Source organism: Boleophthalmus pectinirostris, unplaced genomic scaffold (genome assembly GCF_026225935.1).
Source record: "Boleophthalmus pectinirostris isolate CB_2022bp ecotype Guang Dong unplaced genomic scaffold, ASM2622593v1 HiC_scaffold_7, whole genome shotgun sequence".
NCBI classification, from domain to species: domain Eukaryota; kingdom Metazoa; phylum Chordata; class Actinopteri; order Gobiiformes; family Gobiidae; genus Boleophthalmus; species Boleophthalmus pectinirostris.
Window position 1 is genome coordinate 41,145,220 of NW_026571473.1, and position 15,636 is coordinate 41,160,855.

Genomic DNA, 15,636 nt, shown 5'->3' on the forward strand with positions numbered 1-15,636 from the left:
TGCTTCTTGCGGTACGATATTATTACGACATGTCTCTCACGGTACAGTATTATCGTGATATGCCTCTCACTGTACAATAATTATTATGATATGCCTCTTAAGGTACAACGTTATCACGGTATGCTTCTCGCTGTACGGTATTATTACGATACACCTCTCACGGTATGATATTATCACGGTATGCCTCTCTCAGTACGATAATTATTACGATAATCCTCTTGCGGTATAATATTATCACAGCATGCTTCTCATGGGAAAATAATTTTTACAATATGCCTCTCGCGGTATGACATTATCACAATATGCTTCTCACGGTACGATATTATCATCGTATGCTTTTCACGGTATGATATTATCACGGTATGATATTATCACGGTATGTTATTATCATGGTATGCTTCTCACGGTGCTATAATTATTACGATATGCCTCTCACAGTACAATATTATCACGATATGCCTCTCACGGTATGATAATTATTACGACGTTTTGAAGAAGTTAACAGAATTGTACTTTGTCCTTTTTAAACACCTTGACGAGTCTTCAGAGTGAATCATTACAGCCATAGTCCAAAGAAATACGGTTTAAAAGTGCTTCATAACAGTTATTTTATTTTATAGTAAAGTACATTCTCTCTTTTTTAACACTTTTAAGTGAAAAAAAATCGATATATTGTGATAGCCCACTATATTATTGAGTTCTGACAATACGATTTCACGATATCGCGGAATAATTACCAGATCTCACGAAGCAACCTCAGTCTTTTTACGTTCTCAAACTGCACGTAGTATTTTTAATTTTTTTGTAAACAATGTCAAATGGGCAGTACGTCTTTAAGCCTATTTCTGAAATGAAAAGACGATTTTAAACGAAAAAAATGTGGTTTGTAATTATTATCAAGTGTATAAAAGTGTATTACTATTATATATATATTCAAAAATGTCTTTCCATCAGCGATAATTACACTGGTTTAGAGAAAAGTAGATTGATTTTCACGATAATAAACTAATTTGTGCAGTAAATTAAAATCCAAAAAACAACAAAGCAGTTTCCAAACTGCTGCACAGAGATCGTAAAGTCAAGACAACAAAAAGGGTGAAATTGCTAAAATGTGAAGTTCTTACGAATCCTAAAACAATAAAACCAGTGAAATCGTAAAAAAGCAAAACCTTCTTGTTTGTTGTAGTTGTTCTGAGCAGTGAGGAGCCGCCGCCATTGGCCCCGAGCAGCTCGAATTCGCTTCCAACTTTCGGCGCAGTCCTGTTTTTTTCTTTGTTTTTAACGCACAAAAACACGCAAAAACACGCGGAAAACGAGAGCACGCACCTGTGACGACCACCGTCCGCTTTCCCCGGTCCATGTCAGAGCTGTGCCCGGTCCTGTGGCTGCTTCGCTCGGGTCTCCTTCTCCTCCCGGTGCGTCCGGCGGAGCAGCTGATCGCTTCACTTCTGCGGAGAGACGCGCGACGCACACACACGCCGACGCGACGAGCACGCACACACGGACGCGACGAGCGCACACACACACACACACACACACACACACACATACACACACACGAACGCGACGCACACACACGTACACACGGGACAGACTGTGCACGTGGGGAGAGGGGGGGCAGACCGGTTCAGCGAGTGCAAGTGCGTGCCCCCTCCTCGTGAGCTGTGCGAGCGTGACGTAACGTAACTGAGTCGGTCGGGGCGCGTGGGACGTCCCTCCGATTACCATAATCAGAGAGAAAACCGAGCCGAGCCCAGCAGATCCGTGACGCGTCCCCACTCATTTCTACCCGCGTGTGGAGCCGTGTGCAGGGTTCCCACGGTCCTGGAAATCCTGGGAAAGTCATGGAGTTTTGTAAATTCAATAAACGTTTGAGAAAAGTTATGGAATTTTACGCAGCTCCAAAAACTATGCAAGTTCTCGTGAGGCTGTTCTGATTATTTGTGAACGTCTGCGCGTTTTGTTTTAAAAGAAACGACAATAAATGCACTGACAGGATTTTAAATGTTCAAAAACTATAATCCCAAACCTTAAGGTGAGTGGAAAGAGTTAAACATTTCAGATTTAGCCGTAAAAGTGTAATTCTACACATGTAGGCGTCGTAAAGTCATGGAAGATTCACTTTAGGTCATGAAAAAGTCATGGAAAAGTTTTGAAATAATCAGAACGAAGAAATAATCAAAACAAAACAAAATTATTAAGTTTTTTCATCTTTATTTTAAATCTGTGCTGGCAATACAAAATACATTGTTCAACAACGTCAACAGTGCAAATTTTTGACTGGGTTTGTACATTTTTTTAAACAATAATAAAATAAAATAAATAAAAACAGTACAAATACATTGCAAGTGATCTAATACATCGGACGGCATAAAATTATTCACACAAGGATCTCTTAAATTGCAAAAACTGACATTTTTTGTGAGATCAAGTTTTCTTATAGATGAATTGTGAAACTTTTCTGGTGGAGGGTCCGTCAAAAATAAAATAAAATAAAATACAACTTTAATTAAAAAAAAAAAAATAAAATAATAATAATAATACAAAAATAATTAATATATATATATATTTTTTAAATAATAATACATCTTTATAAAACACTTTTAAAAGCAAGGTTTACAAAGTGCTGTACAAGCAGCAAAGAACAATACAAAAAGCACAAAAACACACAATGATGCAAACAATCCAATAAATTATAATAAATAAATACATAAATAAACACATAAATCAAAAGAAATAAATAATTAAATAAAAAGAAATACATTGAAAATAAAATTTTTTTTTTATAAAATCCAGCTAAAACCAGTTAAAGGAAGCCCAACTGATAAAAATGCTTTTCTCCAAGGAAATGTTAAAGCTTTGGCTGGAATGTTTTACAAAACTGGGAGAAAAAAATAAAAAATTTAAATAGATAGTTTAAATAAATAAATAAAGTTAAATATTCCTCATTATAGCAATTAACGTAACTGTCTCCATGGAGGTAGGCAGACCAAGTGACAGGTCAGAAAACTGAATAAATAAGTAAATAAAATTATTATTTAGATTAAAACATAAACGTGACTTACAGCAGGGGGCGCTTTATTTTTTTAAAACATTCGTAGTTTCTACCGGAAGTCCCCAAACTCCGGCGAGAACGAACTTCCGGTAGCTGAAAACGAGCCAAAATCGAGACGAGCTAAGACACAAAACTTACGAAAAATCACGAATTATCCCATAAACGCAGAGCAGCTGCAGATATGGTAAAGTACATTTATTAAACTCTACATACGCGAGTGCTTTAGGTGCTTTTTGAGCCGCTTAAACGTTTTATATTCACCGATTTGAACAAAATACGCAATTATTCTGAGCTGTAATAGTTAGCGCGGATGGTTTAAAGCCGCTAAAACCTGAAGGAAATCTGCTTTAAAACTTTCATCTGTGCGCATTTCTCACTTATTTACACTGCGATTTATATTTAATTTAATGTCGGACTTGAAATGCTTTATACTCTGGAGGAAAAAAGCGCAGATAAAAGATTAAATTGAGCTGGAGTTGATTTCTGTGTGTTTATGTTGATTCTTCTTGCAAAATTATCATCCGTTTTACGATTTTTTGTCCAGTATGATGATTTAAAGTCTAGGGTAGAGTGACCACATGTTCCTATTTCCTCGGGACAGTCCCAGTTTTGAGCCTGTGTCCCCCTGTCCCATCAGATTTACACAAAACCACTTATTTGTCCCAGTTTTATACAAGAAATGTCCCAGATGTTGCTATTTTTGACCAATTTGAAACAGTAAATAGAGGAAGAGTGTCATTTGTTTAGGTAAAATACAGAAAATCTCCTTAAAAACGACCAAAACGCAAAGAAAATGTGACTAAACTGACTCACATTAGTGCCAAATGCAGAACAATTCTCCTTAATTACTCACTCGTTTTACAATTTTATTATCACAAACTGCCTAGAGTGACCAGACGTCCCTAATTTGTCCCAGTTTTATACAAGAAATGTCCCAGGTGTCTCTGTTTTTGACCAATTTGAAACACTAAATAGAGGTAGAGTTAGGGATGGGCATTCGATGAAATTTTCTTAATCAATCGTTGGAAGAATTAACTATCGATTATCGATTAATCATTAACGTTTTTATATTAAAATGATCATCATTATTATTACTATCTGCACTAATCTGCATAAATAAATTCAACTTTACGACATATAAACATAACGACTCTAGATCCACATCAGCTGTTTGACATTATAATGTGTTTAATTCAGTTTTGTTCAAATCTCACAGAAACAAAACTTAAAACCACATCACTAATTTACATAAACTAAGTGAAGATAAAACTCCAGCTCTTGTGTCGCTGATGTGGTTCAACTTGTGTTGGATTAAAAGACATGACTCAGGTGAATACAGGTCAGTGTGACCAGATTTGTGTTTGTCAAAACCAGGACAGCGTACGGGGGGAGGGGGGCGGGGCCTCGTCATCCACATTGAGCGACTCTCACCTGGAAAAACTTTTTCCCACTGGACACAGAAACATATGTGCTGCTTTATCCACTGTGCACATGGACTCACACTTGTCCCAACGCAACGGAAAGTGTGGAATTTCTTCTACAAATCCTGGTTAAATCCACATTTGTGCTTCGGTTCGTTACAGACTGACCCACTGTTTGTTTGTGTCTCGCTCCTTCTGATGCAGAGACACATGTACACACCTGTTTGGTGACACTACGCACAGCAGCCTACATTCAGTTTGTCGATTAAAATGAACGTAATCGATGAAATTCTTAATGATCAATTATCGATTAATCGACCAATCATGCCCATCCCTAGGTAGAGTGTCAATTTTTTTTAGGTAAAATACAGAAAAGCTGCTTAAAAACTACCAAAACACAAAGAAAATGTGACGATACCGACTCATGTGTTCATCATGAATGGTCTCTGCGTAACAATTTTTTGTAATTATTCACTAATTTCACAATACGATATTTTAAACTATTTCTTCCTATTGGACCTGAGTGCTGTGTTTCGTTTCTGTGTATTTTTTTTATACTGAAATGACAAATAAATTCTGATTGTGACTTTTATTATCACCAACCACCACAAAAAAACGAGGGTGTCCCAGGTTTTTGTTTTGAAATTCTGGTCACCCTAAACAAGTCTCTCTTCTTCTGTGTGTTTATGGGAATTCTTCTTGCAAAAGTATCATTTGTTTCACGAATTTTTTTCCAGAACGATTTAAACTAGAGTGACCAGACGTACCTGTTTCCCCGGGACAGTCCCAGTTTTGAGCCTGTGTCTCCTGTCCCAGCAGATTTACACAAAACCACTGATTTGTCCCAGTTTTATACAAAAAATGTCCCAGGTGTCCCTATTTTTGATCAATTTGAAACAGTGAATAAAGGTAGAGTGTCATTTGTTGAGGTAAAATACAGGACTGAACCAGGACTGAACCAGACTGAACCAGGACTGAACCAGGACTGAACCAGGACTGAACCAGGACTGAACCAGGACTGAACCAGGACTGAACCAGGACTGAACCAGGACTGAACCAGGTCCGGGACCAGACCAGAACTGAGACAAGGACTGATATAGGGATTGAGATTTTGACTGAGACTGGGACTAAGACTGGGACCGGGACTGAGACCGGGACTGAAAACGGATTAGTCCTGGTTCAGTCCGTTATCCATTTTTTCCATTTTTCATTTAAACACAAAATTGAAAACTGAAAAAACCGAATCATTATCTGTTTTTTTTCATTTTGGTTTTGGAGACAAATAATGAAGAAAACAGTAATTTTTTCGTTTTCTTATTTTTGGTTTTATTTTGAAAAAAGCTGCTTAAAAACTACAAAAACACAAAGAAAATGTGACTATACTGACTCACATTAGTGCCGAGTGCGTGACAAATTCTCATTAATTACTCGTTTCACTGTTTTATTATCACCAACCAACACAAACCGAGAGTGTCCCAGTTTTTTATTTTGAAAATCTGGTCACCGTATTCTGGTGGCTAAAATAAGGTGACCAGATTTTCAAAATATAAAACTGGGACACTCTCGGTTTGTGGTAGTTGTAAGTAGGAGTGTGCAGAAATATCAATATATCGTATCGTTTAATGTGATGATTCAGTATCGATATCGTGGGCTGCTGTATCGATATATCGCCAATCATTACTCATTTGACATTTTCACTGTTTATGATTAAAATTTCTCATATAAACTTTTCACAAGAAGTGGCTTGATTTAGCCTTTATTTTTACGTAACTATATCAAATCGATTTGAAATATATCGTATCGAGTTCTGTACACTTGAGCACTGTATCGAGATATGTATCGTATCGGCAACTTAATAATACCCAGTCCTAGTTGTAATAATAAAATTGTGTAATTAAGGACAATAGTTTTGCACTCGGTCCATTCATGACAAAGATGAGTCAGTGTAGTCACATTTTCTTTGTGTTTTGGTCGTTTTTAAGCAGCTTTTCTGTATTTTACTAAAACAAATTACGATTTATGTCTCTTTACTGTTGGCAGGGATCAGATTGGTCAAAAATAGAGACACCTGGGACATTTCTTGGCTAAAACTGGGACAAATCAGTGGTTTTGTATAAATCTGCTGGGACAAGTGGACACAGGTTCAAAACTGGGACTGTCGCGGGTAATCAGGGACGTGTGATCACTCTAGACTAAAATCCAATGTCGTAGTTTCTTCTCTCGGTGGGAAACACTGTGAACAAAACAGGGCTGCATCATTTTGTAATAAAAAGATGTAATTTTTCATTTCAGTTTTGTAATTTTGGTGAATTTACAGTTTAATTTTTTCACATCTGGATTCAGGTCACAGTTCAGAGTTTAAACAGATCTGGAGAATTCACATTTGAAAGAAATAAGTAGAAGTAATCCAAGAATCTTATGTGTTTCCGAACATATTTGTAGAGGGTTACAGCTTTTACACACAATAACGGCAGTTTTCAGAGGACATTTTATTCCGTTAATAGTCGGTATAAGAGTTTTCAAAAGAGATAAATTGAAAAAAACTTAGTTGAGTAGTTCATAATTATAAGACACTGTTGGGGAGTGAACACTGAATTAAAATGCTTTTGTTTTTACTTTCAGCTTCCTTTATCACTTTTGAAGACGGCCCAGAATCATCCCATGGTGAGAAAACTAATGCGTAAAATATTTATGTTATTAAACTAATTTATCTTACACTTAGAAATGGTTTAAATAAAGGTGTAAAGTGACATTTCTGCATTTTTACAGTATAACTAAAAGAACATATTGTCACATTGTTTGTCTTTGTTTTGAAGCTGGTGGAGCTGAAAAATGGAGAAACGTACAACGGGCACTTGGTGAGCTGCGACAACTGGATGAACATCAACCTGAGAGAAGTGATCTGCACGTCCAGGGTGAGTCCAGTCTTCACGAGGGACACGGGGAGAGACGCAAGAGACACAAGAGACACAAGAGACGCAAGAGACACAAGAGACACAAGAGACACAAGAGACGCAAGAGACACGGGGAGAGACACGGGGAGAGACACGGGAGAGACACGGGGAGACACGGGGAGAGACACGGGGAGAGACACGGGGAGAGACACGGGGAGAGACACAGAGACACAAGAGACGCAAGAGACGCAAGAGACGCAAGAGACACAGACACACGGGAGAGACACGAGGGAGAGACACGGGGAGAGACACGGAAGGACACACGGGAGGACACGGAGAGAGAGACACGGGGAGAGACACGGAGAGAGACACGGGGAGAGACGCAGAGACGCAAGAGACGCAAGAGACGCAAGAGACACATGAGACACAAGAGACACAAGAGACACGGGGAGAGACACAAGAGACACAAGAGACACAAGAGACACGGGGAGAGACACGAGACAGAGATGCAGGGTGAAAGACAGACAGAGACAGACAGACACAGAGAGAGACAGAGAGACAGACACAGAGAGACAGACACAGAGAGACAGACACAGAGAGAGAGAGAGACAGACACAGAGAGACAGACAGACAGAGAGAGACAGACAGACAGAGAGAGACAGACAGACAGACACAGAGAGAGACAGACACAGAGAGAGACAGACAGAGAGAGAGACACAGAGAGAGAGACAGACACAGAGAGAGAGAGAGACAGACACAGAGAGACAGACACAGAGAGAGAGAGAGAGACACAGAGAGAGAGAGAGAGAGAGAGAGAGAGCTGGCCATAACTGTTGATCTCTCGAACATAATTGCAGGTTTTTTCTTTAGTTCAACAAATTATAAAACACAAACGAATAGGCAATTTATAAAAAGAAAAAGGAAATGATACAGTGACGTTTAGATGAAGAAAACTGGGCCATTTTCTCAGTTTTCCCAGATTTTCTCAGAGTTACGAGGAAGTCGTCCTCCACACGTTTCCAAACATCTTCCGGTTTTGTGACGCAAGCGAGAACAGAGCAAATAAGTTTCAGTTCCTTCTTGTTTTATGGGTTTTGTGTATTTGATTTATATATTTTAGTGTTTCTAGTTTACGTTAAACACTGTGATTTAAAGGAGACTTAGGCCTTGTAGTGAAAAGGATTAACTTTAGAGCAAAGAGTAAAGTTATCTTAAAGGTTGTATGGAGGATTTTTTTTTGTTTCAAACTGTCAGTCAAAGATGAAAACACCATTACAGAGACGCAGCAGCTTTGTAATTATGATGACAAAACAAAAAAGAATGAAAATCTATCAACTGTGGACGTGTTGAGGCCAGATAAACATCAGCCAATAGAAAACGATGCTCCCTCATTTTCTATTGGCTGTTAGGTTGTCAATCAAACTCCCTAGTATAACTGATTCGTCGGAGCGCGGGGATCACGTGGTTTACGCAGCGGTTCTTAGAGGCTTTTTCGAACTGTCGCTTCCTCGCATTTCGCACAAAGTTTGTCGCGACGGCGGACGAGAATCTACGACCGGTTCACCGCAAAAGGAGCAAAGCCAAACTGAGGTGATTCTTGGAGATCTCGTCCAGCGATGGCGCGACCGAAGCAGACGAAGGGTCTAAAAACTGACGCGTCGGTCGCTGAATTACTTCTAGACAGGAAACTTCAACAGTGATTCTGAACGCGCACAAGGACTGTCGCTGTATTTCTCTTCCCTTAAAAAAATCCTCTATACAACCTTTAACATCTGACCTTTTAAGAGAAGGTCCTTCCTGTGTCCTTCAAGGAGTTCAGTGTAATTCCTGTTGCTTTTGCCTAATTTGAGCAGTTATTTTTTGTAAATATGTATTATTTTGGATGCCACGATGAATTACGAATACGTTTTTGGTGAAATGGAACGTTTTCTGAGCCCACACTGGCCAGCTTCCCCACACTCGTCCTCATCGTGCCCGTGTTTGTTCTGTGCGTTTCAGGACGGAGATAAGTTCTGGAGGATGCCGGAGTGTTACATCCGCGGCAGCACCATCAAGTACCTGCGTATCCCGGACGAGATCATCGACATGGTGAAGGAGGAGGTGGTGTCCAAGGGCCGAGGACGAGGAGGAGCGCAGCAGAACAAACAGCAGGGCAAAGGCAGAGGAGGCCCGGGCAGAGGTCAGATACAACACACGGAACACGACACGAACGCTCTGAAAGCTGCACTGCGGAACATGGAAAATACAGGAAATAAACGTAAAAATAATTTTGTTAGATATACCAAAAAATACTATATCGATACAGCAGCCCACGATATTGATACTGAATCATCACATTAAACAATACAATTAGAGCCCGACCGATATGGATTTTGCTGTGGCCGATATGAAACCGATATAATGGAAGTTGGAGCTGCCGATATAATCACCGATATATTTAGTGATGTAAAAATTCACTGTAAATGTTGAATTTTTAAAAAAAACTTAGGTTTGGCTCTAGTGGATTTTAAATTGGGTTTATTTAGGAAACATTTATTGTTCTTCTGACTCTTTACATCAGATTTACAGACAGTCGGACTAATGGCATTTTTGCATCACATTCTAGACACTAGTGATGGGGATTCCAGTTCTTTTTTTTTTTTGAGAACCGGCTCTTTTGGCTCGGTTCACTAAAGCAGCTGGACTCTTCAGATTGTTTTGTTGCAAGCAGGACTAAAGCAGGTCTAAAGCAGGACTGAATCAGGACTGAAAAGGGATTAAACCAGGACTAAAACAGATCTAGACCACGTGTAAAACAGGACTGAACCAAAACTGAACCAGGACCGAGTGTCGGGACTCGGTCTCTATCTCGTGCCCAAGATTAGTCCTGGTTTATTTATTTTATGCTAAACTGCAGCCAAATATGCTCGTTTTTTTTATCCTTTGTACACGCAAATTTCTGAAAGTTTCATTTTCAGCCGCTGCCGCTGTCAAACCACGAGTCTACACGCGACGTGAAGAGAAAAAAAGTGAGAGAAAGAGAAAACACGGCTCCCAATCCCGATAAGGATCAGGCTCTAGTTGTTCGCTTCAAAGAGCCGGATCTAAGAGCCGCTCGTTGGCGACCGACCCATCACTAGTAAAGAAACTAGCGCTATTAGCCTTTAGCCGTAAATACGTGAGCCCCGCGGTAATTAATTATATACGCAAATGTCATAATTCACCCGTCACAGCTCATTTACATCAGTGCAGGTCCAGTAACAAATATACAGCCAATATAATCACTTTACAATAGACCAATAGAAAACACAAACACAAACCTGTTTATGTGCGGAGCTACAGCAGCTAACCCATAACAAATGACCAAAACTAGCTTCAGAGTCGACATATTTCAACACTCAGACTCACACAGGCTCCTCCCACATCACAAATCTGCACTAATAAATGTCCTTTTAATCCAGACTCAAACCGATTGTCCGTAAAAAGAAAATAATCTCAGTGTTTGGATCTGTGTCTGCAGGTGTAAACAAACACAAACACATGTGAGTGACACGACTGCGGTGTGTTCAGGGACAGTACGACACACACAGACAAATGACTCCACAGATAAACACTGATGTGGAGCCACATATCTGGACATTTATCTGTCTGTAAATTGGATTAAATGAATGAATTAATTAATGTAGAGAGTCTAAGATTTTTAAGGACGTATCACATGCCCACGTGAAATATCGGCCCCTATCAGCAAGTATATCGGCCGATAGCTGATATGCCTCCAGTTGCTCATATCGGCCGATAATATCCACACTGTCTCTGTTTTTTCAGATTTTTAAATTGTCTATTTTTGGTTTTTTTCTCTTTTTAACCGTCCACACTGTGTCTTGTGTGTTTTTTCAGGCGTGTTCGGGGGTCGTGGTCGGGGCATGAGTGGACCGGGCCGAGGGCAGCAGCAGCAGCAGCAGCAGGAGAAGAAACTGGGAAAACCACAGGGAATGAAGAACCGGGACTGAACCAGGACTCGACCGGGACTAAACCTGGACTAAACCTGGTCTGTGTACAGCGCCCCCTACGGCCCCGAGCACTGCAACTACAACTCCAACTCAGAACCCACAAAAACCAGAGTCTCAGTTTTTGTTTTCTCGTTTCACCTGTAAATATCGCTGATATTTTAAGACCTGAAATCACAAACGATACTTTCTTTTTTAACTTTATTTTTAATCGTTTGTCCAAATATCTCCTCGTGTTATTCTCTGTTATAGAAACGACTCTGCTCGGGCTTTGAAAACATCGTAAAACCTCAAATTAAAGCCTCATTACCTTCGTTGTCGTCAGAAATATCAGCGTAAAGACGTTTATGTTGGGGGGAAAAAAAACATATTATAGAAAAATCTCAAAAATCGATCGTGCTGCTTGAGTTTAATTTGACTTTTGTAACTAAAAAAGTGTAATTTATTTACATTTCTGCAAAATAAATCACCTTTTGTTAAAACGCTGCATCTTTTTGGTGTTTTTATTTGTAAGAAAGTTCATTAATGGACGTTTTAAAGGTGCATTGTGTAACTTTTCTCATTGCTTTTCTCCAGAATGTCGCTCAGAATGTTCCGCAGTACGGCATTAAACGTTTCTATCGTCACGGAGACCAAACCAGATCAAGTTACAGGTCGGGAATGTTTGTTTTTGAGCTTTAAAACGAGCTGTAATTGAATAAATGTGAAGTAGAACTGTATTAAAGTCACACTGCGGAACATTTCAGGCAGAGAAATGACGATTCCAATTAGAACATTTGGCGATTCCATCTGAAAATGCTTCTAAATGTCTTGGTTTAGGTTCTAGAATCGCTCAAAACATCAACAAACTGTGAAATTATTCGTGAAAATGCAGAAGAACCTTAAGTTTTAGAACAACCTAAGGAAGGAGGAAACATCAGGGAGGGAAGGAAGGAAGGAGAAAACATGAAAGAAGGAAGGAAGGAGGAAGCGTGAGAGAGGAAAGGAAGGAGGAAACATCAGGGAGGGAAGGAAGGAAGGAGGAAACGTGAAAGAAGGAAGGAAGGAGGAAGCGTGAGAGAGGAAAGGAAGGAGGAAACATCAGGGAGGGAAGGAAGGAAGGAGGAAACGTGAAAGAAGGAAGGAAGGAGGAAGCGTGAGAGAGGAAAGGAAGGAGGAAACGTGAGGGAATTAAAGAAGGAAGGAGGAAACGTGAGGGAAGGAAAGAAGGAAACAAAGAAGGAAGGAAGGAAGGAGGACACCCCTTCCTCCTCACTCCCCTCTCTCCTTCCTAACGCTTCTCTCCTCTCTCTTCTCCTCTCTCCTTTCTGTCCTCTCCTCTTTCCTTTCCTTTCTCTCTCCTCTCTCTCCTCTCTCTTCTCTTCTTTCCTCTCCTCTCTCTCTCTCTTCTGTTCTCTCCTATTTCTTTTCTCTCCTCTCTTCTCTTTTCTCCTTTCTCTCTTCTCTTTTTCTCTCTTTTCTCTCTTCTCTCTTCTCTCTTTTCTCTCTCTCTCTCTCTCTTCTCTCTTTTCTCTCTTCTCTTCTCTCTCTCTCTCTCTTTCTCTCTTCTCTCTTTTCTCTCTCTCTTCTCTCTCTTTTCTTCTCTCTCTCTCTTTCTTCTCTCTTTCTCTCTCTTTTCTCTCTTTTCTCCCTTCTCTCTTCTCTCTCTTCTCTCTTTTCTCTTCTCTCTCTTCTCTTCTCTCTTCTCTCTCTTCTCTCTTTCTCTCTCTCTCTCTTTTCTCTCTCTCTCTCTCTCTCTTCTTCTCTCTCTCTCTCTCTCTTCTCTCTCTCTTCTTCTCTCTCTCTCTCTCTCTTCTCTCTCTCTCTCTCTCTCTCTCTCTCTCTTCTCTCTTTTCTCTCTTCTCTCTCTTCTCTCTTCTCTCTCTCTCTCTCTTCTCTCTCTTCTCTCTCTCTCTCTCTCCTCTTTGCTTTTTGTGACTTTTTAATAAATGAATCACAGTTGTTTTTTCCTCCGTGTTTCGGTGCAGTTTCTCTCTCTGCCTGTGGGGGGCGGTGTTGACTCACAGATTCTCCTTCACTTTATAGAAAAGGAGGAAACGCGGTGGTTTGTGGGTAAAAAAAAAAAAAAAAACTTTAATGTTTTTAACCAAAAATCTGTTTGTTTTTTTTTGTGTAAAAATGTTTTTACAGGTTTGAAGTTTGCAGATGTTGAATTAGAATCTGAATTTTTTTTGGGAAGAATGTCAATTTTTCACCTCCTTTTTTACCTTCACTCTCTCTTTCTCTCTTTCCTCCTCACCTCTCTCCCTTCTCTATTCTTTCTCTCCTCCTTCTCTCTTTCCTCCTAACCTTTCCTTCTTCTCCTCTCTTCTTTCTCCCTCTCCTCTCCTCTACCCTCTCTTCCTCTCCTCTGCTTCTCTCTTTCCTCCCTCACTTCTCTTCCTCTCCTCTGCTTCTCTCTTTCCTCCCTCACTTCTCTTCCTCTCCTCTGCTTCTCTCTTTCCTCCCTCACTTCTCTTCCTCTCCTCTGTTTCTCTCTTTCCTCCCTCACTTCTCCTCCTCTTCCTCTCCTCTGTTTCTCTATTCTCTTCCTCCTCTCTTCTTCCTTTCTTCTTTCAGCCGCTCTGTGCGACTTGGGGCGTCTGAATCTTCCTCGTCTCCACGGTGATGATGTTGAAATGTTCCACAGTGTGACATTAAACTTCTTTATCTCCACGGAGACGAGCGGCTGATCTCGTTTCCTCCTCAAAAACAGACCTGGAGTTGTAACGTTCTGCTCCACCTTGTGATGTCATGACGTGGTAGAATGTTCAGAATATTTGTTTTGTGAAAGTGAAAGTGAAAGTGAAAGTAAATGTCCGGTCCGTGTTTAATCGCGTCGTTTAAACTCGCACGTGCGGAAAGAGAAACGCGGCATTTCAGACGACGATAACGCCATTTCCCGCCGTCCCTGAAGCGAACGGAATCACATCTCCTCCGTCCTCCAACGCAGCCTTTTATTTTTATACGTTTTTATCTGTTTTTTTTTTTTTTTTTTTTTTTTAATAAAATATTGAAACTGTAAATTTATAAATGTGGACGTGGATCATTTTTGGTTTATAAAAGTGTGAAAAAAAAACATAATTTTAAAGCAGCACTGTGTCACTTTTTTGGTGGAAGGGATGTTTATCTTCTCTCTCTCTTTCTCTCTTTTCTTCCTTCTCTTCTCTCTTCTTCTTTCTCCTCCCCTTCTCTCCTTCTCTTCACCTTTGCTCCCGTCTCCTCCCTTTCCTCCTTCTATCCTCCTCTCTCTTCTCCTTTTCTCTCTTCCCTCTTCTCCTTCTATTCTTCTATTCTCTCTCTCTCCCTTTGTCTCTTCTCCTCCTCCTCTTTTCTTCTTCCCTCTCTCTTCTTCCTCGTCTCTTCTCTCTCTCCTCCTCCTCTCCTCTTTCTCTTGTCTTCTCCTCTCTCTCTCTTCTTCTCCTCCATCTCATCTTTCCATCACATGTGTAAATCTCTTCTCTGCGTCTGGACCAATCCCCTCGATACCTCCTCTTCTTCTCCTCTTCTTCTCTCTCTCCATCTCCTCTTCCTCCTCTTCTTCTCTTCTCCTCCTCCTGTTTATCTCTTCTCTCTCTTTTCCTCCTTTTCTCCTCTCTCTCTCTTACTGTCTCTCTCTCTCTCCTCCTCTTCACATTTGTTCTTGTTTCCCTCTCTCTTCCTTCTGTCCTCCTTTCTCTCTTCTCTCTCCTTCTCCTCCTCTTTCTCTCCCCTCTTCTCTCTCCTTTTCTCTCCCCTCTTCTCCTCTTCCCTCTCTCCTCTTCTCCTCCTCTTTCTCTCCGCTCTTCTCTCTCTCCTCTTTTCCTCCTCTCTCGTCTCCTCTTCTCTCTCCCTCATTCTCTCCTTCTTCTCCTTTCCTCCTCTCTTCTCTCTCTCCTCCTCTCTCCTCTTTCTCTTGTCTTCTCCTCTCTCTCTTCTTCTTCTCCCTCCATCTCATCCTTCCATCACATGTGTAAATCTCTTCTCTGCGTCTGGACCAATCCCCATGATGCCTCCTCTTCTTCTTCTCCTCTTCTTCTCTCTCTCCATCTCCTCTTCCTCCTCTTCTTCTCGTCGTTGCCGTGTGCGTCACCGGCGTGTGTTGCCGTGGCAACCGCTGAAGCTCCTCCTCTTCCTCCTCCTCCTCCTCCTCTTCTTCTTCTTCTCTGGAGGTGAGGCGGGCACGCGGGCGGCTCACGTCATCCACTCCCGAGGGAACAAGGGATATTTTTACCACCGGGAGAAACAACAGAAAGAGAAGAGAGAGACGGAGGGATGGAGAGAGAGAAGAGCAGAAAGAGAGGAATCGAGAAAAAGAGGGA

At 40.7% G+C, this 15,636-nt stretch overlaps 1 protein-coding gene across 1 annotated transcript; it reads left to right on the plus strand.

The window, feature by feature from the left end:
* Window positions 1–3,101: 3,101 nt before the first annotated feature.
* lsm4 (LSM4 homolog, U6 small nuclear RNA and mRNA degradation associated) lies at window positions 3,102–11,843 on the plus strand. Its single transcript, XM_020936159.2, has 5 exons — window positions 3,102–3,239; window positions 7,099–7,140; window positions 7,293–7,391; window positions 9,369–9,549; window positions 11,247–11,843. Exons 1-5 carry the CDS (start codon window positions 3,237–3,239, stop codon window positions 11,357–11,359), a joined length of 438 nt encoding a protein of 145 aa, XP_020791818.1. The 5' UTR covers window positions 3,102–3,236; the 3' UTR covers window positions 11,360–11,843.
* The last annotated feature ends 3,793 nt before the right edge of the window (window positions 11,844–15,636 follow it).